Source organism: Myodes glareolus, chromosome 4 (genome assembly GCF_982192425.1).
Source record: "Myodes glareolus chromosome 4, mMyoGla1.1, whole genome shotgun sequence".
NCBI classification, from domain to species: Eukaryota; Metazoa; Chordata; class Mammalia; order Rodentia; family Cricetidae; genus Myodes; species Myodes glareolus.
In genome coordinates, this window is record NC_142029.1 from 116,521,293 (window position 1) to 116,548,651 (window position 27,359).

The 27,359-nt window shown below is 40.9% G+C and overlaps 1 protein-coding gene and 1 long non-coding RNA gene across 4 annotated transcripts in view; one reads left to right on the top strand and one right to left on the bottom strand.

Annotated features, from left to right (window-relative positions):
- Positions 1-27,359, bottom strand: part of Trpc6 (transient receptor potential cation channel subfamily C member 6) — a 115,784-nt gene that overhangs the window by 36,680 nt on the left and 51,745 nt on the right. For 2 of the 3 annotated variants that reach the window (XM_048433352.3, XM_048433343.3), the window contains exon 2: positions 5,924-6,698. In XM_048433352.3, coding sequence (XP_048289309.1) covers positions 5,924-6,698 — 775 coding nt within the window. Of the gene's footprint in view, positions 1-5,923; positions 6,699-13,255; positions 13,397-27,359 lie in introns of those variants that run through there. The other variant, XM_048433360.3, reaches the window with a different exon arrangement.
- On the top strand, positions 13,371-17,703 carry LOC146894758 (uncharacterized). The gene is made up of 3 exons (XR_015001950.2): positions 13,371-13,479; positions 14,469-14,686; positions 16,547-17,703. It is a non-coding gene; the product is annotated as an uncharacterized LOC146894758 (long non-coding RNA).

Below are 27,359 nucleotides of genomic sequence, written 5' to 3' on the forward strand. Positions count from 1 at the left end.
GTGGTGGTTTGAATGAAAATGGTCCTAATAGGCTCATAAGGAGTGGCACTGTTAGGAGGTGTGACCTTGCTGGAGCAGGTATGACCCTGTTGGAGGAGGTCTGTGGCTGTGCATTTTCAGATGCTCAGGTCAGGCCCAGTGTCACTGTCTCTTCCTGCTGCCTGAGGATCCTTCTCCAGCAGCACTTCTGCCTGACTGCCACCATGCTTCCCACAACAACAATAATGGACTAAACCTCTGAGCTGTAATTCAGCCCCAATTAAATGTTTCCTTACAAGGATTGTCATGGTCATGGTGTCTTTTCACAGCAATAGATCCCCTAATTAAGACACCTGTTACCAAACCCTGCTGTGTAGCAGGTAGATATAATCTCATTTGTCAAACAATTTGCTGAAAGTAAATACTGTGTACCAAATCATTCACTAAATAACTGTTTGGCACCCGACCTTGATGTAAATCTGTTTGGCCTCAAACTCATTCATTGCCTTTGAGGACCCTACATCCATTGTCTTTTCCTCACAAATGCTTTCTTACTTTGAACTTTGGAATGACAGGTAACAGGGCAGATGCCGTTCCCATCTACATCATGGAAAAAAAAAAAAAAACAACCTGTTTCCCAGTTACACAGTCATCTTACCAGCAATGCAAACTTAATCAGTTCCTCCTTCCTGGAACTCTCACGTGCTGTCAGCTGAAAGGTCCCTTAGACAGTCACAAGGGGAAAACACTGGGGAAACCTTGTGGTTCTGGGGGCCAGTAGACAAGTTTGTGTTTTAACAACACTGCTCTGGAAAACAGTTTCATAGGTGATGGATGCCAAACAGCTCCATAATGTGCACCAAGTGACCTCTCAGTGACTGTGAAATTGGCTGTCCTTGACCAGCTTCAGCCAGCAGACTCCACAAAAACAGAGTAAGAGAGAAAACATCTCGCACCTCAGGACCATGCTAGATGCCATCCCACACCCATTGACCATGCCTGATGCCATCCCACATCCCATGACCATGTTGGATGCCATGGTCTCACTCAGCTAGGAAACTTAAAGAGGAAATGCACCTAACGATCAGGATTAGGACAGAGTATTATTCTCCAGACAGTGAAAGGTGCCCAGCTATGCTATGGGATCAAGTTTCAGTCTGGGCCTCCCCTGGTCTTTACAATAATAGTCACTAAAAGACACACTGCTCACAACTCTGCCATAGCTGATGTGAGAGGGACTAAAGAGAAATGGACACTACCCTATGGGAAATGCAAAAGTAAATTACATACGACCTCAAACAAGAATAAGGAAAGACACTTCCCAAGATGCTAACTGTCCTGTTGTGTTCAACCTCAGTAGTAGCTCCCATTTCACTTAATGTAGCTTTTGAAGACTGGCATTCTTTTAGGTCCCACTGTAGCTATGAAGTTGAAGGAACAAAGAAGGAGACAGGCACACACTAGATTTAGTGTAACAGACCTCATGATGCAGATTGTCCTGACAAACCTCTTTCTCTATGAACTATCACGGGCCTAAAGTCTGTTGAAAGGAGACTTTCTCTCTTCGTTCATTGCACACTTCAGCAGGAACGCAGAGGGAAACCCACTGCCTTGTACACGAATGAGACACAGGCAGAATTTTGCTGCATGTTTGTTTATACTTCTGTCTCTCTTCAACAGACTCTCATATCTTCCCATTTTTATTTAATTAAAATATAATTATGTAATTTTCTCACCCTCTCCTTTTTCCTACCCTTTCTATTCACCCTTCACACTCCCTCCCAAATTCATGGAGCATTATCCATTGTTGTTACAGATACTAAATGAATAAAGACCTTAATTCAGTCTGGTGGATCAGTTCTGTGTTGCCTGCATGGATGTTTCTAGGACTAATTAATTTTTACTCCATAATCAACTAAGGCGGCTCATCCCTGAGTCCTCTCTCCACAGTTGTGAATCTACAAGCTGCTTTGGGCAGAATGGCCAGTTCCCCACATTGATTCTACCAATCCATGAGAATGACAGGTTTCATTTTCTAGTGTTTTCCTCAATCTTTTTCTTCAGATAAAGTCTTCTCTTTGGCGGTCTTTCACCTCCTTGATTAGGCTTGTCCCTGGAAATGTGTTCTGAGACTATTGTGAATGCAGTGTGTGAAGGACCTACTTCTCAGCATGTTTTACATTGGGGTACATAGAAGTCTACTTGGTTTTTTGTGAGTTTTTTGAGTACCTTTCCAGCAAGCATTGTGTCTCACTTCTTTTCTGAGTCTACACAAGCAAGGCATACCATACGCAATCAGCAAGCTTTGCTGGAGAATGTAAAGGAAGAAAAAGAAGGATATAAAGTATAGCTATATATGAATTCCTGCTTACTGCTTAATAGACACAAGAGGTAGGATACAGTTCCTCATTGTCTGGTCTCCTCCTATAGACACATGAGGTAGGATACAGTTCCTCATTGTCTGGTCTCCTCCTATAGACACATGAGGTAGGATACGGTTCCTCATTGTCTGGTCTCCTATAGACACAAGAGGTAGGATACAGTTCCTCATGGTCTGGTCTCCTATAGACACAAGAGGTAGGATACAGTTCCTCATTGTCTGGTCTCCTCTTATAGACACAAAAGGTAGGATACGGTTCCTCATTGTGTGGTCTCCTATAGACACATGAGGTAGGATACAGATCCTTATTGTCTAGTCTCTTATAGACATATGAGGTAGGATACGGTTCCTCATTGTGTGGTCTCCTATAGACACATGAAGTAGGATATGGTTCCTTATTATCTGGTCCCTTATAGAGACATGAAGTAGGATTTGGTTCCTCATTGTCTGGTCCCCTATAGACACGTGAGGTAGGAGAAGGTACCATAGTGTCTGGTACCCTATAGACACGTGACGTAGGATACGGTTCCTCATTGTCTGGTCCCCTATAGATACGTGAGGTAGGAGATGGTACCGCAGTGTCTAGTAAGTGCTTAGAGTAGGATTCCCTTAAAATAATTCATAAATATCAAAAAGAGTACATTTTCTTCTTCCTCTTTATCAGGACATCAGCTCTATGCTCCTGGTGCTGTGACTCTGCCTTGTGGGCTATATCTCAAGTAAGTAATCCCCTTATTCCCCTATAAGGTCCTATAATAGCCACATGACCTTAATACTAACAAATACTACTTTTCAACCCAGCCTGTTTCTTGGAAGATATTTATCTTTCAAGCAGGCACATGGCCCAAAATTTTTAACCATTATACAGCAGAACATAGCCATGATTTAAAAATAGAGATGGTGATAGTTTCTCTGCCATTCTCTTTCCTCCTTCTGCAGCAGAGGCATCTGGGGGGCCATGTGTATCTCAGTGCACAGGCATCTGGGGGGCCATGTGCATGTCAGTGCACAGACCTCAAGAGAGGATAATGAGGCTGGCAAAGCCGCAGAAACTCTCTCTCCAGAATTACAGGTTGCAGACAGGGCTTGCTGCCTAAAAAAAATGAATGGGGAATTGAGGTACATTAAGGGAATCATTGTATTACTACAAGCCACCTAAGAGGTAGAGGGGTTCAGAACAGAATTTATAAATATATCCCACAGAAACATATGGAGACACCCAAAGTAAATTGGGACACCAGGGACTTGTATTTGTTGACAACGCCATCCTGTCCTGATCTCTCTCTTTGAACTCTGACTCCTGATTTGAGCTTTGCCCTCAGCCAGGAAAATTCTCTCTTCTATAGTATTAAAACAAAAATCTGGACTGATGTGAGATTTCCTCTGTATGTTGTGAATACCATTGGTTAAAAAAGAATCCACTTTGAGCCTATTGCGGTGCATAATAGGACAAGGCAGGAATACTAAGCAGATAGAGGAGGAGAGAGTAGGCGGAGTCAAAGAGACACCCTGTAGTCTCTGAAGTAAAAAGACACCCTCCCACCCACCAGAACCTTCCTCGTAAACCACGAGCCTCGTGGTAAAATATAAAATAACATAAATGGGTTAATTTAAGATATAAGAATTAGCTAGCAATATGCCTAAGTGATTGGCCAAGCAGTGTTGTAATTAATATAGTTTCTGTGTAATTAATTCAGGTCTGGGGGGCCAGAAATACACAAGCGGCCTCCTCCTACACTGCACTTCTGTTTGTGGTTTTTGTTTCCTTGCTTGCTTGTTTACTAATTTTGTGTCTACTGTCAAGGCTGAATTCTGACTTTAAGCTTCCAATAGTCAAGATCTCACATTATTCTCTGAGGCTTATTTTCGTAAGATATTTCAGTCCTTTAGAAAATAATGTCATATGTACTAAGTAATAAGGGATCTTCCTCTAATGATTAGCCTATTTCTGTAAACCCTGAGGGGTGTGCTGTGTCTCCCCACATTCCACCGCCTGCTAAAGAGGAAACTCTGTGGTAGAGATGCATGTGGACTAGCGTTAAAATGTATCAGTTCACATGTGTGCTCAAATGTACCCGTGAGAATCAGAATCTTTTCAATGTACTTCCTCTCTTCATTCTCCACCATTGCCAAGGAATACACCTTTCTGGAGAGAGAGGCCAGCTACAGTGAGGTACATAAAGTATTAGCAAGACCACTGAACACAATCAGATTGGATACTCCACAGAGGAAGGTCAGCAGTGTGTGTGTGCTCTTTGGCTGGGAATCAGAGTTTCCATCTTCTCCAGATGTGGCAGTGACCACGCAGACAATGGTTGGATCTGAAACCACATCTTTCCCCAGCCACCTCTGGTAATAGTCTGCTTCAAGTTTGACATGCCTGCTTCACTCATGTATGAGACTATTCTGCTTCTTTTCTCTCATTCAGTCTTTGAACATCCCATTGATTCTTCTACAAATTCTTCCATGACAGTTGGCTGACGCCTAGTAAGAATTTAATCTTTTTCCTTAACTTCTATAGCACAATGATCAAAGCTCAATCTTACAATTCATACTTTATTTTATGTCATGTTTATTCATATATCTACTGTCTCTCAACCTGTGACTTGTTTATCTTTCTGACCCAGTGTGCACGCAAACTCAATATGTTTTAAGAGAATGAAGCAGAAAATTAGAGGAAAGCTGTATTCTGATCCCAGCCTTGCCGTTTGCCAAGTTTTGAATTCAAGTCCTACTAAACCTTCCTATTCCCCAAGTTCACAGACAGAACAGAAAAACTATCTACTCAAAATACCTCATAGAAAGCAGATCATTAGAGCAACAATCATAATACACTTATTGAATGAAACATAAATTAGGTATTGGAAAAAGCTCAATCAATAAGTCCCTGCTTCACAAGAATTAGGACCTTGAGAGTCCCAGAACATGTTGTTTAAAAAAAAAAAAAAACGTACACACTGACACCTGTATGAAACCCCAGCAGTACCTCGGACAGGCAGATTTCTGGAGCGCAGACAGGTAGAATCGCTAAGTTCCAGGTTCAGGGAGAGATTTTGTCTTACAAAATAGGGTAGAGAATGATGGAGAAAGACACCCAATGTCAACTGTTTGGCCTTAACACACATATACACATATGGACTTGCACATGTTTGCACAAGCTCACATGAACACATACACATACCTACACACGCACACACATGCACATATGCACGCATGCACACATACACATACTCATGGATGCACACATGCATACACATGCACACACACACACACACACACACACACACATCTCAATAAAATCCCCAAATGTACAGTGGTTAGCACATCACAGAAACATGGAAACATACCTTGGCTTTGACCTAGGCAACATTATACTTTCTCTCACCCTGAGTATTCCAAGTTTTGGTCCATTCTTCAAGACATAGCTGAAATGACAGCATCTACAGAACTTTGCCAAACTCTGGGAGGAATTGGGTACATCTTGTGCTAATACTGTGAAGCTTGCTGCTTATAGATCTAACTTAGCAGTTAAACTTGGTGATGGTGTTGCTATTGATGACCTACCTTGAATTCTTTCTCAATATTGGCAAGCACGGCCAGCTCATTGCTGAGTTCTAAAGCTGTCATGACTGGGTCCTCACTGGACAATGACAGGTACGCTGGGCTTGCCAGGCCTTTGTAGGCATTAATCCTAGATCTGGAATGGCTAAATGAGTCATGTTTCTGTTTCTGACTGCATTCCGTACACTTGCAGAAGTAATCATGAGGCCGTTCAATCCGGGCACCCTTTCTCAGAAGTGTGTGCACAATCTCATATTCCTGGCAGTGGGCAGCCAGAATGATTGGTGTCACATCATGGGAGAACCGAGTCCCATCTTCATCATAAGCATAAAAGTCATCTTGCTGGAGTTCAGACTGGCTGGGGCTCGTGGCTAACCTCTTGCCTTCAGCAAAAGCTGGATGGTTGAGGATTGCCTCCACAATGCGCACATAACCTTTACTAATAGCTAAGAGTAAAGCGTCCCCAACGCGAGACAAGTTTTCCTTCTTGAGCAACAGCTCTGTAATTTCCAGGTGCTCATTGGCCACTGCCAACTGCAGGGCATTCTGGCCCATGTAGTCCACACAGTTGACATTGAGGGATAGGCACTCCTCCAGCATCTTCCGCACCACTGGGATGTTGCCATATTCGGCTGCATCTAGAAAGCGTTCCTCCTCAATAGACAGGCTTGTCGAGTGATCATTAAACATGTACGCTGGTCCTCTATTAGCCAACCTTCTTCCCTTCTCACGAAGAACTGTCTGCCGCCGGTGAGTCAGTCTGTTTTCATTACCCCGGCTGTAATAAGGCAGAAAAATGATCAAGAAATCATATTAAGAGCATTTTCTTGTGCCAAATGACCTGTCATTCACCTAATGTAATCCTCAAGTATATTAGATGTTGCCTCAGCATCTCTAGACCTACTAGCTGATAAGATGAACATGAATTTATTTGTTAATGAACTCTAAGAACCTCTTATGTAAGAAAGATAAGTACTTCATTGAGCTTCACTGTCCAATCCAAGGTAGAGACCGTGGCGAGTGCAATCATTTTTCTTGTGTCATTCATTTAGAGATATTAATGAGAATCTCTGAACTGCATATAGTAAACAGTTGAGAAAGGCTATTGGTCACTGTGAGGGTTAATTTTAAATGTCAGCTTATCACAACCTACAGTCACCTAAAAAGAGAGTCTTAATGAGGGATTGTTTAGATTCACTTGGCCTGTGTCATGACTGGGAATTTTCTTGTATATAAATTGACTCAGCTCACTATAGGCAGCACCATTCCTTGTCTCGGAGCCCTGGGTTGTATAATAGTGAAGGTTAGCAGAGTAATAAGCAAGTAGGCCTCATGGATGCATTTGTTTCTCTCTGCTCTTGTCTGTGGCTATGTTGTGAACAGTCTCAAGTATTTGCCCCCATGACTTCCCTCCATTGCTTTGATCAAGGTATCTGTGTCATCCACACAAATGAAACCAGGACAGAGAACGTGAAAATATTTCAAAATGGTGAACAGAATAGTCATTTCTCTCAAATGTTCAGTGTTTTCTGAGTCATTCCTATGACGGAGTGGGACATTACTCCAGGAAAATTGATGGTGAAAAACATACTTTTTATTTCTTTTAAAGAAGAAAGGAGCACACTGTCCCATTATCAGCTTCTTAGTTGTTGTGGTGAGCCTATAACATGGCCATCTAGCCTAGCTGCTGGGAGGAAACGGCATGCCAGGAATGGAAGCGTGACTGAGTCAGATGCGTGTGTGTTTGGGAGCTTGGGCTTGAGACGGAGTAGACGAGAGCTTTCTTCAGCAAAGAAATCAGTTATATGCTGAGGGGGAACTTTCCTAACAGAGACAAATAAGACTCGGACTCTGTCAACCTGAAACATCACTGCAAACTTGGAGTTGCCAAAGAGGCTGCTGGTCTCTACTGAGGCCTTTATCTTATCATTAGAAGCTCAAGTAAGCCTTGTCCTGATCAAAATGCTATAAAGAAATTTATCCTTCGTGGATTCAAATCATTGTGTCAGAAGGTCTTCTTGAGTTTGAAGGACCCTCATTCAACTGAAGGGTTCAAGCCTTATCACTATAACCTACCGGAAATCGAAAGAGGGAATGGTGCTGCAGAATTGAGGGTGGGCCTGGTTATGAGAGGGGCTTAAATGAAGGAAACAGCTGACAAGTGAGTAGCTTCCTTGCTATAAATACTCAATGGGCTATTCTCTCAAAAGACTGCCAACAGACGGTCCAGTGTGAAGAAAGCGTCAGTGGACTGACAGACTTCACAAGCAACCTCCCCTGAATGTAGCCAGTTACAGAAAACCTAATATCCTTTCCTTCTTGGGACTTATCTGCTTTCCTGCCCATGTTGTCTGTAACAGTGATACCCACCGCAGAATGGAACTTAGTGAAGCTTCATCAGCTTCAAGCTTCATCAAGGAGCTTGTGCAGTGTGCAGCCATGCTCACAGTGAGCTTCCGTTTTCACTCACCAGAGATTACTTTAGCTGTCAATGGCATCTTCAAAACAAACCAAAATTATGCTTTGCTAAAGAAACAACCCAGTCAGTGCTTCCAGGTAAGGTGGTAGATGCCTTATCTGTGTGGTTGATTGGGGGGAAATTATCATATCAAAACAGACTTTATTTCTGTGAAAAAATATTCACAGGCAGTAGACATTAGCGCAAACAGGATTTTCTCTGGTGTGGGTGTGGGGAATGGGGAACACTTACTCACTGTTAGTGGGAGTACAAGCAGGTGCAGTCACTATGAAAAGAGTGCAGTTGTTCCTCAAAAAAGCTAGAAATAGATCCGCCATGTGATCCGGCTGCACCACTCCTGGGCACATTCCCTAAAGGACTCTGTATTCTACAGAGATACTTGCTCACCCACGTGACTTCTGCTCAACTCAGTGACCAGAGTAGAAACAGCCTAGATGTCCATCAAATGATGATTGGCTCAAGGATTGTTATGGAAGTGGGGTCAGAATGATTGAAGAACCAAAGGAACAAGGCATGAGTTGTGAGATTGTGTCTCCTAGACATGTCTCCCCATGAGGTCTCATCAACACAGCTGCCCAAACAAAACCTGACAAGGACAACACACAGGCACGGTAACATGAGAGAGGAAAGCTCCTGTGTGAAGCCTCAACTCCAGACAAAGACCGGGAGAATGCTGAGAGCAGGGAAAATGTTCTTCCCCATGGAAAGCATTTCTCTTGTAGTGGTTCTCCAATAATGTGTTGGCTTGAAGAAAAATGTCCCATGGGCTCATATATTTGCATGATTGGTCCCCAGTTAATAAATTGTTTGGGAAGGATTAGGAGGTATGGCTATGTTGGAGTAGGTGTGTCCTTACTGAATGAAGTATGGCACTGGGAGTGAGTTTTGAGGTTTTAAAAGTTCATGCCACTCCCAGTGTCCTCTCTCTCTCTCTCTCTCTCTCTCTCTCTCTCTCTCTCTCTCTCTCCCTCTCTCTCTCTCTCTCTCCCTCTCTCTCTCTCTCACTTATGGACCAGGTTGTAACTCTCAGCTACTTCTCCAGCACCTTGCCTTCTGCTTACCCACCTGCTTGATGCCATGTTCCCTGCCAACAAACATACTTCCACCATGATGATGATGGACTAAGCCTCTGAAGCTGTAAGCAAGCCCCCGATTAAATGCTTTCTTTTATAAGAGTTGCCTTCATCATGGTGTCTCTTCACAGTAATAGAACAGTAACTAGGAGGAATGCCAAGTAGTCAGCCCTGAGATCATATCCATGCACATAGCATTATATAGACTAAACCAGTAATGTTGATGTATTTAATAACACATGTGTGTGTACCTGCACATTTATCAAACAAGAATGAAAGAAAAAGAAGCCATGAATTTGAGAGAGCAAGGAGTGTATAGGAAGAGTTGGGGAGAGAAATGAGAAGGAGAAAATAACGTAATCATATTATTATTTAAACACACACATTTGTGGTATATTTATGTGATGGAATACTTATTATTCAACTGTTAGGACAAATGAAATTATGGAATTCACAGGAAAATGAACAAAAAATTTTTGTAGATAAGCCATGTCTAATATGGCTTAATTGTATCACCAAGTGTAACTTGGTGTGGCCGAATGAGAAACTCTAAATTGACAGAAATCCTGATATCCTGACTCTGTTGGGTTTTACGTTTTGCAGCCACTGCTGAGAAGCATAGTTTTCCTTGAATCCTTGCTCATTTCTTTGCTTCTTCTGCCCTCAGACTAAGTGTTGGTTCATGGAGGGAGTTTCCTCTCCAGCCCTGAGGGACAGTCCTGTCATGGCTCTTGGACAATCTTATTTTCTGCTTTAGCATCCATTTTTAACTCCTTGTGTTTGGATGTTGAACATTCCATAATTGCTCTTTGGTTTTCCTCTCATTTCCAATTATTTATCTTTGCGCATTATATTTGAGGTGATTTCTTCAATTTTATCCTGTGATATAGCTAATAATTTTTTTCTGCCGCTGCATTTTTAATTTCCAAGATCTTTTTTCTCAAATGTCTCCTTTCAAATTTTTGTTAACCATCATATTGTTATAATTATGTATTATCATTTATTATTACTACTAATAATACTTTGAGTGTATATGTGGTGTGATGTGGTATACACTGTGTAGAGATCTGAGGACGGTATTCAGTGGTCTGTTTTCTTCTCCCACCATGAATTCTAGGCATATAACTCAGGCCTTCAATCTTTTTGAGACCAGGGCCTTTTTACACTGAGTCATCCTATGGCCCAAATGTTTCTTTATAATCCCCTTTTCAATGTCTTTTTATATTTGTCTGTTAAGATTAAGAAATTAGGCAATGTAGAGTGTAGTTCAAAGAGTTTACTCCAGAGTTTCTCATTTCTATTTGTTTGCTTGGGGCTATGTATTTCACATCACCATTCACACACATACACGTGATCCTTGGTGGGTACATTTTCCTCTCCTCAAAGAAGTCCTCCTAGTTTCCCTTCTAAGAGGATGCCCTCTTTCCCTGGGAGAACTAGACTCATGCTGGTTTGCCAAGTGTGTTTTTCTGAGTAAGATAGCAGTTTCTTGGAGGGGTTTTATTTCCACCTTAACAAGATGGATGAGGAAGAAGAGAGGGGGTCACCAGGGTGTGATACAGGAACAGTCATTCCGCATCTTCCCTCTGGGAGGCCTAGCCCTCTTCCCTCTGCTGCCATATCCTGACCTCTGGTAACCTCCTTCGGCTTTCACTGCCTGTGTTCTCTGTTCAACATTTTTCATGACTCCTGCTGTAAGTCGGAAGTTTAGAGATGAGGCAAGGGAAAGGTGTCAGCTGAAAATGCAGGATGGTTTGAAAAAGACAAAAATGTAAAAATAAGTGAGAAATGAAATTTAAATGGAGGAGATGGAAGCCCTTAAAATGAAAGTTTGCAAGAAAAGCTCTCATGAAACAATAAAAAATAACAAGAATGGGAAAGAAATATAAAACAACCAAGTATCAAATGATCAAGAACCATGTCTCATTTTTGTTCATCTTTAAAATGTTTATCTTTATTTGTTTGTTCATTTTTAGAGACAGTTTCTCTGTGCAGCCCTGGCTGTCCTGGAACTCACAGAGATCCACCTGCCTCTGCCTCCTGAGTGCTGGAATTAAAGGCATGTGCCTCCACCATCTGGCTAAAATATTTATATTTTGTTTTTATTTATATGTGTATCCGCATGTACATATGCCGAATGAATACAGGTTCTTGTGGAGACCAGAAGAGGGAATTAGATCTCCAGCAGCTGGAGTTGCAGGAGCTTGTGAGCCACCTAATGTAGGTGCTGGAATAGAATCCAGGTCTTCTGGTAGAGCAGCAAGCACTCGTAACCATAAGTCACAGCTCTAGGCCCCCGATTTGTTGTTTATCCTTTAAAATAGAAACAAACTACTCCAGCTTGTCTCAGAGTGTTACATTAGTAGTCTACTGGAGGGAACAGGGAAAGCGCTCTGATTCAGCCAGCGTTCATCGGGGTCCTAGAAGCAGGCACTTGAAGGAGCAAGGCACCGCGACTGCACCATTTTCCGCTCCTTATTCAAATAAAAGACCCTGACAAAGCTCAGAATATGACAATAATTAGCCCAGAAGGATGTTGTTTTTCTAATGAAGGAAAGCATCTTATTAGTGCCTTCATTGATTGCTCACTTTTTCACTTGGTTCCCATAGTTTTATTTGCTCATACACTATGTTTCAGTTGATGTTTAACTAGAATATGCCATAGTAGAGATACATGCATTCTAAAATTAAAAATAGAAATTTATTATCTTACTACTATTTAAACAAAATGCCATGTTCTCTTTTGGCAAGGCTTTAGTCCTAGGACGTGGGCTCTTCCCCTCTCAGCTCTACTTCCCATGGGAATAAAAACTGCTTTCCATGGAGAAGCCACACTGTCTGATCCTGGTGGCTGTGCCACAAATGCCTGAAATGTAGTGACACAAATTTCTGACCCATTTTCATTTCAAAAATCTGGCTTTTCATTTTATCTTTTATGTTGTTTCAGCAGAAAAATGGAGTATAGAATGTTTCCATAGGTGTTTTCTATGTCCTTAGAACAGTAAGGGCACACGTGGTGGAGCTAATCTCCAACTCGAGTACAGAGAGGCAGCAAGGGCCCCTCCTACCCTGCTCATTCCAGCCACAGTGCAATGAAGCATGGGAAGGGTTGGTCTTTGCTTTGCTTTGCTTTTGTGTTTGAGGTTTGCTCACAAGTGCTGGTTGCTTCATCTGTGACTTTCAGCTGTAAATACAAAGTAGGTAGATCAGCTTTTAAAAGAGGAGTGTTTCAGCCTTTCAGGGAATTTAAAAGGTGTTAATGGGCCACATTACTCTCTGAAAATGGATTTTATAGAGCTGTCTTGTAGAACTGGATCTTAATAGAAAACTCAGCCTGGAAGAATCACCCATTGAAAGCAACTGCTCAGTTCACAGCACTGTGTCAACAAGGGCTATTTTAGAAAACAGAGCCTGGAACAGTCACCCATTGAAAACAACTGCTCAGCCGTAGCACTGTGTCAACAAGAGCTATTTTCATTTCAGCTGCAAGGTCATTCTGACAAACCAGCTCTTTTGTTTTAAGTATGTATACATGCACACACTCATACACACACACACACACACACACACACACACACACTTTCTCTCTTGCTCACATACAGTTTTTCTACCCATTCAGCAATATTTAAGATGGTTAAAAGTTTAATAATCTACATTTTCATTTCTATTCTAAATTTTTTCATTACAATATAAAATAACAGTTCTAGGAAACAATCCAAACTGACCCCTACCTCCCAGGACACTCAGTTCTCAATTAGGTCATGAAAAGCAGTTTTTACATACCTCATTTCCGTAACTCTTTTCTCTGACAAAATAGTGCCTGTTGCCCCAGATCGAGAGAGATGGAACAATCCATCTCAGCTGAGAAGGCCAGCGATGTGAATTAGCTGCTGAGCAGAACGGACTGCGCGCTGGGGCCAGAGCGTGTGCGGTCGTTTTCTCTACTTCCTGCTCTGAGATGATGTGCTTTTATCAAATGGAAGTGCTCTTGGACAACTAAGCCCCACGTAAGTGCCTTGCTTAGCTTGCATTTCTTATTGTTGTTCTTATTGTTGGTTGCTATTTAGTTTTTTCTGTAAAATCCTTGTGATTGTGTAAATTCAAGCACATATCTATCTATCTACTAAAGCAAAAGTTAGTGATCACAGAAGCAGATTCCATATATTCAGCCTAGGAAAAGGGAATGAAGGAGATTTGGGAATCTAGGTTTTATTACATGTGCAATTATTTAATGGAAGAATTAGAGTTGGTTATTTAAAAACTGTTGATCAGTATAGGAAGTGAGCTTGCAATCATTGTTGGTCACGATGAATGGCAGACGTAATTTTATTATAATTACATAGTACTAACTCTGTTTGTATGTGTCTATTTACTCCCTATGTAATCCAGGTCCTCTTTTGGGTTTGAGGAAGTAATAAATATTAGAGAGATGCTTGCCTTGTCCTGAGGGAGCAGAAACTGTTTCGCTTTATTCGTTAGTGAACTCACACACGCGGGAGTGTATTGCTCTGTGAGCACAAGAGCGTAACTGCCAAATGAGCAGCTCCTATCTTCCAGGGGAACCAAGTCCATGGCCTTTAAACTCTGCATTAACCCCACAGCAAACAATCACAATGTACGATGCTACAGCAGAAAAAAAAAAAAAGCAAAACATTCAGGCTAAGGCACAATGTGACTTGCTGTACAAACATGATATTTCATACCAATGAAGGAAACAACAAACTCACTGGGGAGTTTTTAATGCCACCCTGGAGACTTTTTGACCCTTAAATATAGACTCAGTATCTTCCCAGTGTGCTCTGCTTTTCTTGCCTGAACTTCACATTACACAAAGGCTGTGGCCAACCCCCTTCACAATGCACCAACCTGTGTGACCCCCAGATGGTTTTCTAGGTAGCAACTCTTTATTCTGCTTCCACTCAATTGGCTTTGATTTTCCCGTGAACTCACGTGGCCTGAAACCCTGACTTTCATTCTGTCCTGTGTTTTTCCTCAGGTCCTTTCCCATCCCACAAATAACATTTATTTAAGGCAAGCTCCAGGACAGAAAATGAGTGTGCACTGCATAACGTGGGTTTAATGAAGGGGCCATTAGGAGTTTTGAAAATTCCAGCGCAACATGGTGTCTGAACCAGGACAGTGAAGGTACAAGTATAAAGTGATATATGAAGATGGCCAGGTATCAGAAGTGTGAGATGCAGAGATGGCCTAGAGGTAAGAGCATTCATGCTGTGTCTGCATTGGGCAGGAATTCAGTTCTTGTCACTCATGTTGGATGGCTCACAAACTCCTGTAACTCTGGCTCAAGGATCTGACACTCTCTTTTGATTCTGTAGGAACCTATGTGTGTGCACATGTACATGCATGCATGTGTGTGTACACATACAGAGAGAGAGAGAGAGAGAGAGAGAGAGAGAGAGAGAGAGCAGCATACCCTTGAGGAATGAGCCAGAGGCCAGGACTTTGCTCTCCTGTGTTCTGGAGCCACAAGTCCCTCCCATAAAATGAATGCAGGCCAGTACTAGAAAATAAATGATACAAATGATGTAATCTACCAAGTCTGCATTGATTTTTCAACCAAACTCTAGACATCATGCAAGGATGGAGAGAGGAACAGGAGGCCCAAGTCAACAACACCAGCCCAAGCTCCATGGTGAACTTAACTTTGCCTGGTGATCCCCTTCAGAAGTGACTGGAGAGAATATGTTCAGGGAGGATGCCAGGGGAAACTTTTACTATGAGTCACTGGTGTGTCATCATTTCTCACCCCTCTGAGCTCTGTAAGAGAGGACACCCACATCCAAGCTCAGCCAAGTCCATTATCTTTTTCAAAAGTGAGCCTCCAAAACAAAATTAATCCATATGAACTTTAAGTCTTTGCTCATATTCATTTGCGGCTTTGGGTGAAGAACTTGGGTTCTCGAGTTGAGGAAGAGGTGGTCTGATGTCTCAGCTCTGATGAGGAGCCTACACTGGAGATGCTGCTTCCCAAGAACAGTCACGAATGACATATCTGGAGCTTATTCCTGTTGTACAAGTAAACAAAATTTACTGTCCTTTCCATCAAAGAGTTAAGACAAATGAAAAAAAAAAGAAAAGAAAAAACAACTAAAGAAGCTGCTTGGGAGAAATTCTAATTCCTCCAGGGTCATGACTTCTTGAAATCAAATATGTGCTAAAGGTTGCTTACTCTGCTGAAAAATAAAATGTGTTCTGCTTCTCAACTGCATCATTTAAACCAGCAAATCTCGTAAGGATATGAACTGAAGTTCTGATCAGTCAAAGTGAGGTATGAGACCCCTATGTATTAGGAATAAAAACCTAGTAGAACCCCCATACATATTTACACACTGCACATACTGGGGTTCTTGCCTGCTTCATTCAACTTGACTATGTACCCTTCTAAAGAAGAAATATTTTTTGTCTTGAAGAAAAACTTGAGATTGGGTGGTCATTTGCTTAGACTCTAGAGTCATTTCTTACATTTTCAACCTTTACGACCCATCAAGGCTAGATCCAAGGACCCATTGCAGAAGTTTCCATCTACAGGCGCCTTTGTGTATCAGCAAATATAGCTATGAAGAATGAGAAAGTTAAGCCAAGCAGCACATGGCTTCCATTTATTGAAACCAATCTTAAAGAGTGCCTTTATTCAACAAGTAGGTATGATTTTAAACATGAGTTACCAATGGCATTGATTCAGTAATTCAGCAATTCAAATATTTTTCCTTTCAGGTTGTGTGTGTGTGTGTGTGTGTGTGTGTGTGTGTGTGTGTGTGATGTGCATGTCACAGCACACATGTGAAAGTCAGAAGAAGACTTACATGAATCAGTTATTTCCTTCTAGAACAATATGAGTTACAGGTATCAAATTGAGTTTGACAAACATGGTGGCAGATGCCTTTACTCCAGAAGACATATTGTTGGTCTAACTGTTCCATTATTTGCCAAATATATACACCAGAATGTTCTAGTTTCTGTGCTCAGTACATAGGAAGTGAGATTTCCTTCTGTATGTTGCGAATATCTTTTATTACCATTGGTTAATAAAGAAGCTTCTTTGGTCTGTGGCAGGGAAAAATAGAGCTAGGCTGGAAAACTAAACTGAATGCTGGGAGAAAGAAGGCTGAATCAGAGAGACATGATGTATCTGCCAAAGAAGACAGAAGCTCACTGAAACCTTACCTGTAAACCACAAGCCTCATGGTAAAATACAAAATAATAGGAATGGACTAATGTAAGATGTAAGAGTTAGTTAATAAGAAGCCTAAGCTATTGGAGAAGCAATGTTGTAATTAATATAGTTTCTTTGTGATTATTTCAGGTCTGGGAAGCCAGGAAACGAATGAGCACCCTCTACCTACACACTGACACCCATTATGGGGCTAACTAAATCCACATAAAGCCTGAGAGAGTTTAAAATGAAATTCTAGACACACACACACACACACACACACACACACACACACACACACACAAATCCAGAGTTTAACACAGCTTCTTAGTAGCTGCATTTTTTGGGGGGGTGGGCTTTGTTTGCTGGCAGCAAGTAGAGATGCAGTGGCTCCTTTAAGAAATGTCTTCCTGACTCAGCATTGTTAACAAAGGCTGTGCAACTTCTTTAGGGGAGGACTTCCTGATTCACGACAGTTGCACAAATAGCTCTGGCTCTTTCAGGAGGCCAAGCACTTAAATGGGGTCTGTGAGCAGCATGTTACAAATTGCCTAATGGTGACATAGACCCACTGTAACCCCGGAGTATGCATAGTTCTCAGAGGCAGTGAACATGCCTCTGCCATGTTGAACTGGTCAGAGTCAACAAGCAGGGCCATGAAGTTGGTCCTAGCCATGCCCTCTTAGCATTTAAAAAACAAACACTCCTGGTCAGAGAATAATTACAGATACACATGAAAAAAAGACAGATTCAAAAGACCTCTAAATGGGTCATAGTAAACATATGTAGGCTTGAGAGAGAGAAGAAAAAGAGTATAGATGGTAATAATGTAAAAGAGTGCAGAAACTCATAGATTAAAGAGGTAAAGGTAATAAAATATAAAACTTGTAAAAAAGTAATAAAGTATAAAAACAAGTCACATAAAGATGGAATATATACTGAGAGTCTGGATTATAAATATTACTGAATTTTCTTTGAATTTTTTGACTGAATGAGCTAAGTACAGACTTAGCTGCTAAGATAAAACAACATATATATATATATATATATATATATATATATATATATATATATAAAAGGCATCTTGACTTCAAAATTTGAAGGATATGTTGTCTTAAAGAGGTTCTACTTTTATTTCCACAGAAGATGAGAACCTTTGTATTCCTTCCAAGCTAATTTGGCTTGATAGAACAAGACCCCTGGAAAGTCTCTGCAAACGCTCAAAATACTTTGCCCAACAAAAAGCAAGAAGCAGTTTAGAGATAACTACACTCAAATTCCCAAATATTGTTTATAAATGTTTGTTTTCGTTTAAATGCCTTGGTATGGATCTTGGTCTATTGATATAAATTTAAGGTCAATTTTGTTATATGTATTTCTACTCTTGATTAAGGTATTGTGTTTGTGCAACTCATCTAAAAATGTGATACATAGTTAAAAATATAGATTAATAGATAATCATTCACAATAGTCAAACTTATAGTCATGTTAGGTAGGTTTTCTAAATATACAGAGATAAATTTCAGTTAGATAGGTATTCTTCAAATCTTTCAGAGACCTTCAGAATATAGCATTCAAATGTTTTAAGAACTTAAGGACTTTTCATGACAATGAGACACATCTGCTCCTGGCAGCATTAATCTACTTCAAGAGGATGTTGGGCATTGAAGAGGCTCATTATAGAGTTGATTAGCCATTTGGCAAGAAACTGCTCTTGCCTGGTCTGCTTGATGGTATGCTGTATGAACTGGACATTCAGGAACCACAGAAAAATGACTGCTGAAGTTGCCTCAAGAAGATGAAACAGTCCTTCAGGGTTCCTGCTTCACGAAAGAGTCTGTCAGACATTCTGCAGGACACAGAAAAAAAGTGCCGACAAACTGCCAAAATAGGCAGAACTGTTTTTGAAATTTCCTGCTTTGTGGAAAAGTCTACCAGACACTATGTGCCTATAGGCTGAAGATGGATGCCCCAATGCTACAAAGAATTTAAGTGACCATTCAGGCAACAAGATGTGTCTGTCAATTCTAGAGTTTTGGAAGTTGCTAACAATGCACTTCCTGTTAACTTAGGTTATAATATTATATCTTTTTGGAGTCTTTGATGGAGTTGAAGAAAGATAGTTATAATTATAAAAGATATATTATATATAAAACTTTAGACTCAGAAAGCTAGAATAGATAATAGATTGTTTTGCTTAAATTGTCAAATGTATATTGACTAAATTTTGTAATATAATTATTGTTTGGTAACTGTTTTGTTGTATGTAATCTTGCTATATTAAAGTTAAAACCTTCTTTTTTATTTAGACAGAATATGAAAGGTGATGTGGAACTTACCTCTGTATGCTGTAAATATATTTTATTATCATTGGTTGATTAAAAAAACTGCTTTGGCCTGTGACAGGGCAGAATAGAGATAGGCAGGAAAACTAAACTGAATGCTGGGAGAAAGAAGGCAGAGTCAAAAATATGCCACATAATCACCAAAGGAGACAGACGCTGGCCAAAACCTAATCAATAAAACATGAGTCTCATGTTAAAATATAAAATAATAGGAATGGACTAATTTAAGATGCAAGAGCTAGTTAATAAAAAGCCTAATCTATTGGACAAGTAGTGTTGTAATTAATATAGTTTCTGAGTGATTATTTCAGGCCAGGAAATGAATGAGCAGCCTCTCTCTGCAGAAATGAGGCAAAAGTGGATGAAAAGATTAAATGTGGTAGCTCTTACGCTACTGGCACTGTGTTGCTGTGCAAGCCAGTTGCATGCAGTTTAAAGTCAATCCATGAGTCTAGGAAAGCCTTCTGAGGAAATGTCACTAACTGTAAGGAAGGAGAGCTAGCAAGGAGAAGGAATCACTATAACAGAACAATAACAATAAAACATAGATAGATAGATAGATAGATAGATAGATAGATAGATAGATAGATAGATAGATAGATAAATCAGAAAAGCACTTGCTGTATGGGTCAGAAACCTGAAATTTTTCCTTCATTCAAGAACCAGAGTTCCCTTCTTCAAGGAGAAATCTGGTTACTGGTTCTTTTTAACTGAATGTCTGGGACCTGGGTTGGATGCTTAACAATTACTTGACCTTCACTGTTTAGCACTGATGACTTAAACTTTACAGTAGAAATGGGACTATTTAGTCCACTTTAAAAGCTCAGGATTGTGATGTAGGGAGTTTCAGAACTTGGGTACTGAATATTCATTCCATCAAGTATTGTTCAGAATCACTTGGGGCTTTTGTGATTCCAAGCCCTAACCTGGAAATCACTCAAGAACTCACTGTAATGAAAATCTGAGACTTTGGGATCTGGACTTGGTGTCATTTAGGGAAATCATTCAAAGCAATGGTGAGAACATGGAATCCTATCCTGCAGTTTACTGAATCAGCTGCTGAGCCTCACATTACTTAGTAGAAGAAATGGGATGGGGGTAGACCTACATTAGGGCTATGATGAAGTTGATGATTTGTGGAATTTAGCTTAATGGAACTCTACTTCATCTACTGTGGACTACAAAGCTTGCTAATCATGATTGTTCAAGTTCAGTGTCAATCAAATAATGTGAACAGGCATTCTTCAAAAAAAGACAATACATACATGAAAAAATGCATGCTAGGCACCATCATCACAGAAATTCATACTCAATGTGCAATTAGAATTCTTTGTGGGAATGGTTAGGATTAAAATTAAAAGGATGTGTTGGTGAGATACAGAGAAAATGCAATATGCATTGTTGGTGGAATTAATATTTCTCAAAACATCAGACATAGCTACACTGTGATCTAGTGATCCCACTGTTTAGTACATCCACAAAGAAAAAGAAGTGAAAAAGAAGTGTGTGTGCGTGCATGTGTGTGTGTGTGTGTGTGTGTGTGTGTGTGTATACCTATCTTTTCACAATTATGGCAACATTATTTATAATAGTCAATAAATGGAATCAATCTAAGAACCCACCAGCTAGAGAGCGTAAAGAAAATGTGGTACATGTACACAATGAAGTCCTGTTCAACCATAAATCCTGAGGTTTATAGTAGAACAGATGAGCCTGCAGGACATTATTTAAGCAAAATAAATCTGGCACAGGAAGACAATAGCACATATGAGTTCTTGCTCATGTGTGGATGCTGAAAACATTTATCTCATTCAAGTAAACAGTATAATAGTGATTGCAAGAGACATGAAAGGTCACAGGTGGGGGAAATGAAAAGACTGATTAATGGAAACAGTGCTACAATTGGGAAAGAAAAATAGGCCATATGATTACAATTAATAATGATGCACATTTTATAATCACTAGAAAAGAGTTCTAAGTGTTCTCAATACAGAGAAACAAGAAATATTTGAAGTGATAGGTGTGCTAATCCTGATGTGATCATTATAATTGCATTATAGAATCCTTGCATACAATTATTGTATGTCAATTAAAAATAAGTGTGTTTTAATACAAAGAAAATTTAGTAGAAAATATAGTATTGGGTTTTCCTCTAGGGTCTATAACCAATCTAACCACGTTTCTGGCCCCTTTAATGATGCCAAATATGGATTTCAACTTACAGAGTGGACCTCAGATCCTATCTGAAAGTGGTTACTTACTCCCATAACATTCATGCCACTATTGCACCAGTGAGCTTGTCTGATCGGAACAGTCATCATGACAAAAATGGCATCTTCAGGGCCTTATTTCTGTATTTTTTTTACCTTCATAATGTCTGTGCCTCAGCCTTGAAAACACTGTTCTTAAAATGTCATCCATCATTTTAGCTTCAGAATCATCAAACATTTTCCCTTCTCTTCTTGTGCGTTATGTACCCTGAACTCCTCTTTGGATTCCAGAGTCAAGTGCAGGGCCGTGAACAAACTCTCTAATGAGTCTATAAATCAATGAACAAACAGAAACTATAAAAACAACTCTGAATCAAGATCACCCTAGGTGCTGGGGCCACAGTTCAACTGTAGATTGCTTTCTGTTTCTCTATAGAATCCTGACGAATACATGCAGCAAGCACATTACTTACTGATGCAGCTCTGTTGGCCAAGACTTTTTATTCTTTGCTTTTATTTCCTCATTCTATGCACAAATTTTTATCAAATATTACAAATTCTGGCAACTAAAAGCACAGATGCTAGACTAAGCAGATATGGGTTTTGGTTCTACCATTTGTTGACTGTCTGGCTTCCTGAAAAATGACAATTACAATTTTCCTGTCACAGAATTGGTGGGGGAGCTCTGATATGTGTGTGCTTCTTTAGGATGTTCACTCACCGCTCTAGCGTAACATGGATTTAGTGAAGACAATCATTTCATGAACAGCAAGCAGAAATGTAAGATTGCAAATTCAGATTTGCAAATGGTCAAGTTTCTCCATTCAAATTTTCTTCTTGCTGTGACAGTAATAGTTAAAGAAACTACAATTTTTAAAGCAGTAATGAATTTGACAACATTTAGCTCCTTTCCCCATCTTAGAATTACTTCACTGGTCATTTTTAAGGACTATTTGCTTCTCAAACCCAGACAAGTAGCAGGTATCTGACTTTTAAGTTAAACACCCTCTTTATTTGGCAGTTTTTTAAAATCTCCATATACAATCACAGCTAAACAAGAAGAAGAAACACTGCCACTGTGGCCACTTGGAGGTTCCTAACATACAGAGCAGTCTTGGACCTGTACGGAGCCAGCTTCCCTGAGAACAGCACAGCATCCCATGAGCCAGTCCTGGTACAATAATGCTCCACAGAATTGTGGGAGACCAGCAGAGTGTCTGTCAATGTGTCTACTGCTTTCTATGTGGTCACAAATGCATAGGTCAAAGAACATCCAGGGGAGGTTCGCCCTCTTCAGGCAATTCCGTGTTATCTTTCGAGGTAAAGGTGCTAATCATGGGTTTCTTTGTTTTATCATATGATCTCTTTTGTCTGTATTGAATTTATTTGTTTGTTTTTTGAGACCATTTCTCTGTAGCTTTGAAACTTGTCCTGGAACTAGCTCTTGTAGACCAGGCTGGCCCCAAACTCACAGAGATCCACCTGCCTCTGCCTCCTGCGTGCTGGAATTAAAGGTGTGCGCCACCAACATCCAGATGTCTATATTGATTTTTAAGTTTTATTTATAGCAGGTGTGTGTGCATGTATGCCACATATGTGTGGGTGTTCTGGAGGCCAGAAAGAGGTGTTGAATCCCCTGGAACTGGAGTTATAGGCATTTGGGAACCACCCAATGGGGGTGCTAGGAACCAAACTCAGACCCTCAGTAAGAGCCACAAATGCTGTTACCTAATGAGCCTTCTCTCTAGCTCCTTGCTGTATTTTTTAAACCATTTCTACAAAACAAAATACTGAATTATGATTAAAGCTGTGTTAGTGCAACCAGCCAGTGGTTCCAAAGCAACCAGTTACATTGTTAAGACTGAAATACAGCGTCTTCATTCATTCAGCATTCGGGGGCCAAAGTACTACTTAAAATGAGATTGGTTAAGTGACGGAACCTGTGAAGTTCTGAACCCACTCTATGGTGGAAAGGGAAACACACTGTTGAGTTAGCAAAGCCAGAGCTTGAGCATAGCACAGAGACCAATCAAGCTAACTACACCTCGCACACATAAGCCAGAGATCCGGAAGGATGTGCAAAGCAGTGTCTTCGGGACATGACAGGGCCGTTGCTCTCACACACTCACAGCCCCTGTGCTTGCCTGCAACATACTCAGTCAAGATCAAGCCAGCACTAAATGGAGCATAGATGGGGGAAGGGCTCACAGAGACCCTCCCCTAACCTAGAACTGGGGTATGGGTATGGGTAGTCACTTTTCTTCAGGCAATGGCCCCTGTTAGATGCACACGTTGCAGTGGGTGGCCTTACATCCATCCATATAATGGCAGTAGTGATCAAAGTCAGTAGACTACGAAGTTTTAAGAGTGACATGAGGATGTAAAGATCTGGGAGGAACTAGAAGGGGACATAACCAAAATATATACTAAAAACAGTACACATAACCCTGTCATAAAAAACACACAGGCTCTGGCTTTCCACGGGTAAGTTATTATCTTACTCACTTTATGACAAAAACTGAACTTCAGTCCCTACAAAAATAATTCACAGCACTTTTCTTCACTGCAGCACATCGCTCTGCTGACGAGGTTTAAACAGATCTCTGCCAGAGGTTCCTGCTTCCTCTATGCTAACTGCGCTAGTCCTTCGCAATGCCGCTGGTTACAGGGTGTCAGTCACTTCGGTCTTTGCCTGCATGGAATACGCTTCTACATCACATCTGTGCCCACCAAACAGATGAGGGTGTTGGTCCTTGTGGGAGATGCAGTCATTTGGGAATCACAAGCAAGTGACACTTGAAAACTTTCTCTTTCAACCTTGCCAAATATTTGCCCTGCATTTTCCTAGAGGGGAAACTATGGTTCTAAAGAGAAGCTTGGCACATGAGAAATGTGAGACCCAAAGTGATGTCCAGTGTCAAATAGATGCTGGTAACCCAGAACTGTTGGCTTATTTTGCTTTTAAGTGCCACTATCTCAAAACAATTTGTTTTTAAAGTAAATTCATATCTCATCCTATTAAGAAGCATTTTCTTATGGAAAAGATCAAATTTGAACAAAATATTTTCCCTAGAAAAATCCTTTAATTCATATTGGCCTCTTCCATTTAGACTGTAGTCAGATAAAAGAATTGCCTTAGGCCACAACAAGGCTGGCTGAGTTCATGCCCATCGGCCTTAAGCTAAGGCTAAAGTAGTGACATAAATCACAAATATGTCTACTAGTGTGATATGTACATAGTTTTTGATGGTTGACTGGTTGGTCCGTCACATTTTCTTTAGTCTTAAATTTTTATTTACATTTTTCATACAGCATATTTTGATCACCCCCAGCTGCTCCCAGGTCCTCCCCATGCTTTGCTTCTCTCTGTATCTCTGTGTCTCTGTCTCTCTATCTCTCTGTATGTCTCTATCTCTGTGTGTGTCTATCTCTGTGTATGTCTATCTCTCTGTGTGTCTCTGTCTCTCTATCTATCTCTCTGTGTGTCTCTGTCTCTCTGTGTGTCTCTGTCTCTCTGTGTGTCTCTCTATCTCTCTGTGTGTCTCTGTCTCTCTGTGTCTCTATCTCTCTGTGTGTCTCTGTCTCTCTATCTCTGTGTGTCTTTGTCTCTATCTCTCTGTGTGTCTCTGTCTCTCTGTGTGTCTCTGTCTCTCTGTGTGTCTCTGTCTCTCTATCTCTCTGTGTGTCTCTGTCTCTCTGTGTGTCTCTATCTCTCTGTGTGTCTCTGTCTCTGTGTGTCTCTGTCTCTATCCCTTTCTGTCTGTCTGTCTCTGTCTATCTGTCTATCGCCAAAGAAACAAACAACAACAAAAAGAAAAAAAACATACAAAACAAAAAGGACACACACACACACACACATCACATTCTCTCTCTCATGCACATCATAGACTATGGGCCATCTGTTCCTGGGCATGGGCTTCCTGGAACGTCAGAGGAGCATGAGTGATGCGCCCAGTGTGGTTGATGTACCCAGTGTCGCTGCTTAGCAAAGAACTGATTGTCCCTTTCCCATCAGGTATTGGTTGCAAACAGCTTCTCAGTTACTGGTGGGATGTCTGCACTTCCCCGTCTCGGGGCTGAGGTTCTGTCAGGTTTGAACTTGTGCAGGTTCTGTGCACACTGTCACGGTCTCTGTGAGTTCACATGCGCATCACTCCCACTGTGTCGGGAAGGTGCTGTGCCCTTTGTTACAGGGCACCTAGCCAAGTGGGTCAGCCAGATGTTTCTATTTCAACATAGGAAGAGAGGGAGGGAGGGAGGGGGGAAGGAGAGACCATTGCCCTTCTTCAGTCTTCCGTTTTTGAAGCAGCGTGGCCTCTCCCTCAAAGAAGCATTCTCAGTGCATGGATTACACCCACACCTAATAGAGTCATGAAGAGTTCCCCTGAGTGGATGAGCGCATACATAGATGTCATGTGGATTGATGCCAAAAATGAAACATGAGGCTCAGAGGAGTGCATGTGGCTGGGATGGAGGGAAATGGCAGAAGGGAAGGGAGGAATAACTGGGGCTTTTATGTAAAATGGGAAAAATTTAAATAAAAATGTATTTTAAAATGAAAGTCAAAATACAATAAAAATAATGTAACAGAGTTCTTTTAAAAAGTAGATGACATTTGCAAATCTCTGGATGATTAGAAACAAACTAAAACAACAACAACAAAAGCAGAAAACACAAATTACACAAAACACCAAAAATAAGAGAATTGATACTCTTACAATCTCTAGATGTTGAACAGTGTAATAGACTATGGACCACTTTAGCCCTATATATTTAATCACATGTACTAGCAAGAGAGTTTTAGACAAGACACAAACAACATGGTTTGTGAAAGACACTAAGAGAATCAGGAGCTAATACAGGGTATGGGAGAAAATGTGTGCATGTAACACCTAGTGAAAGGCATATAGAGAGAATATAGAAAAGACTCAAAATACAAAATAAGGCTTCAATTATAATGGCACAGGTCTGTTGGTGCAGTTCAGGGGGGGGGGGCTTGTTTACCACACTCAAGCCCTCTGTGTTCATTCTCCAGCGCCATAAAAAAGAAAAGAGGTGAACAAAAACCCAATAAAATAATGAGTTCAATTTAAATGTTTTCAACTTATTGTTTGTGAGTGTGCATGCCATGTGTACATATACATGGGCATGCTGTGTGTGAGTATGTGCATGTTGTGTGTGAGTGTGTGCATACTGTTTGCAACTGGGCATGATGCGCCTGAGTGTGCATGCTGTGTGTGTGCATGCTCTATGTGAGTGTACATGATGTATGTGACTGGCCATGCTTATGTGAATGCGTAGACTGTGTGTGTTTGCATGCTGTGTGCAAGTGTGCATGCTGTGTGTGAATGTGTGCATACTATTTTTGACTGGGCATGATGTGTATGAGTGTGCATGCTGTATGTGCGTATGTTGTATGTGCATGCTATATGTGAGTGTGCATGCTGTGTGTGCATGGGCATGCTGTGTGTGCATATGCTGTGTGTGGATGCCGTGTGTGAGTGTGCATGCTGTGTGTGAGTGTGCATGTTGTGTGTGAGTGGGCATGCTGTGTGAGAGTATGCATGCTGTGTGTGCATACATGCAGACATCACAGAACAACTTTCTTGTGCCACCTTTACGCAGGCTATAGGGATGGAACCCAAGTCATCAGACGTGGTTCGCTAGTGTTGACAGAGGTTTCTGTCCTGCCTGGTCCCGCAGCCATTTGGTCCCAAAGAAACACACGGAGGCCTACATTAATTATAAACTTGTTGGCCTATTAGCTCAAACTTCTTATTAATTAGTTCTTACACATTAAATTAACCAGTAATTCTTGTCTGTGTTAGCCACATGACTTGGTACCTTTTATCAGTGAGGCATTCTCATCTTGCTTTTCCTGTGTCTGGGTGACGACTGCAGACTGGGTCTTTCCTCCTCCCAGAATTCTCTTATTCTTGTCTACCTGCCTATACTTCCTGCTTGGCTACTGGCCAATCAGCATTTTATTAAACCAGTACAACTGATAAACCTTTACAGGGTACAAGACCATTGCCCCACAACAGGCTAACACCTTTGTGCATTGAACCATCTCACTCACAGAAGAATTCAATTTAAAATGACTATATTTAGCAGATCCTTCATCAAAGCATATATGGACAACAAATTCAGCCCTTTAA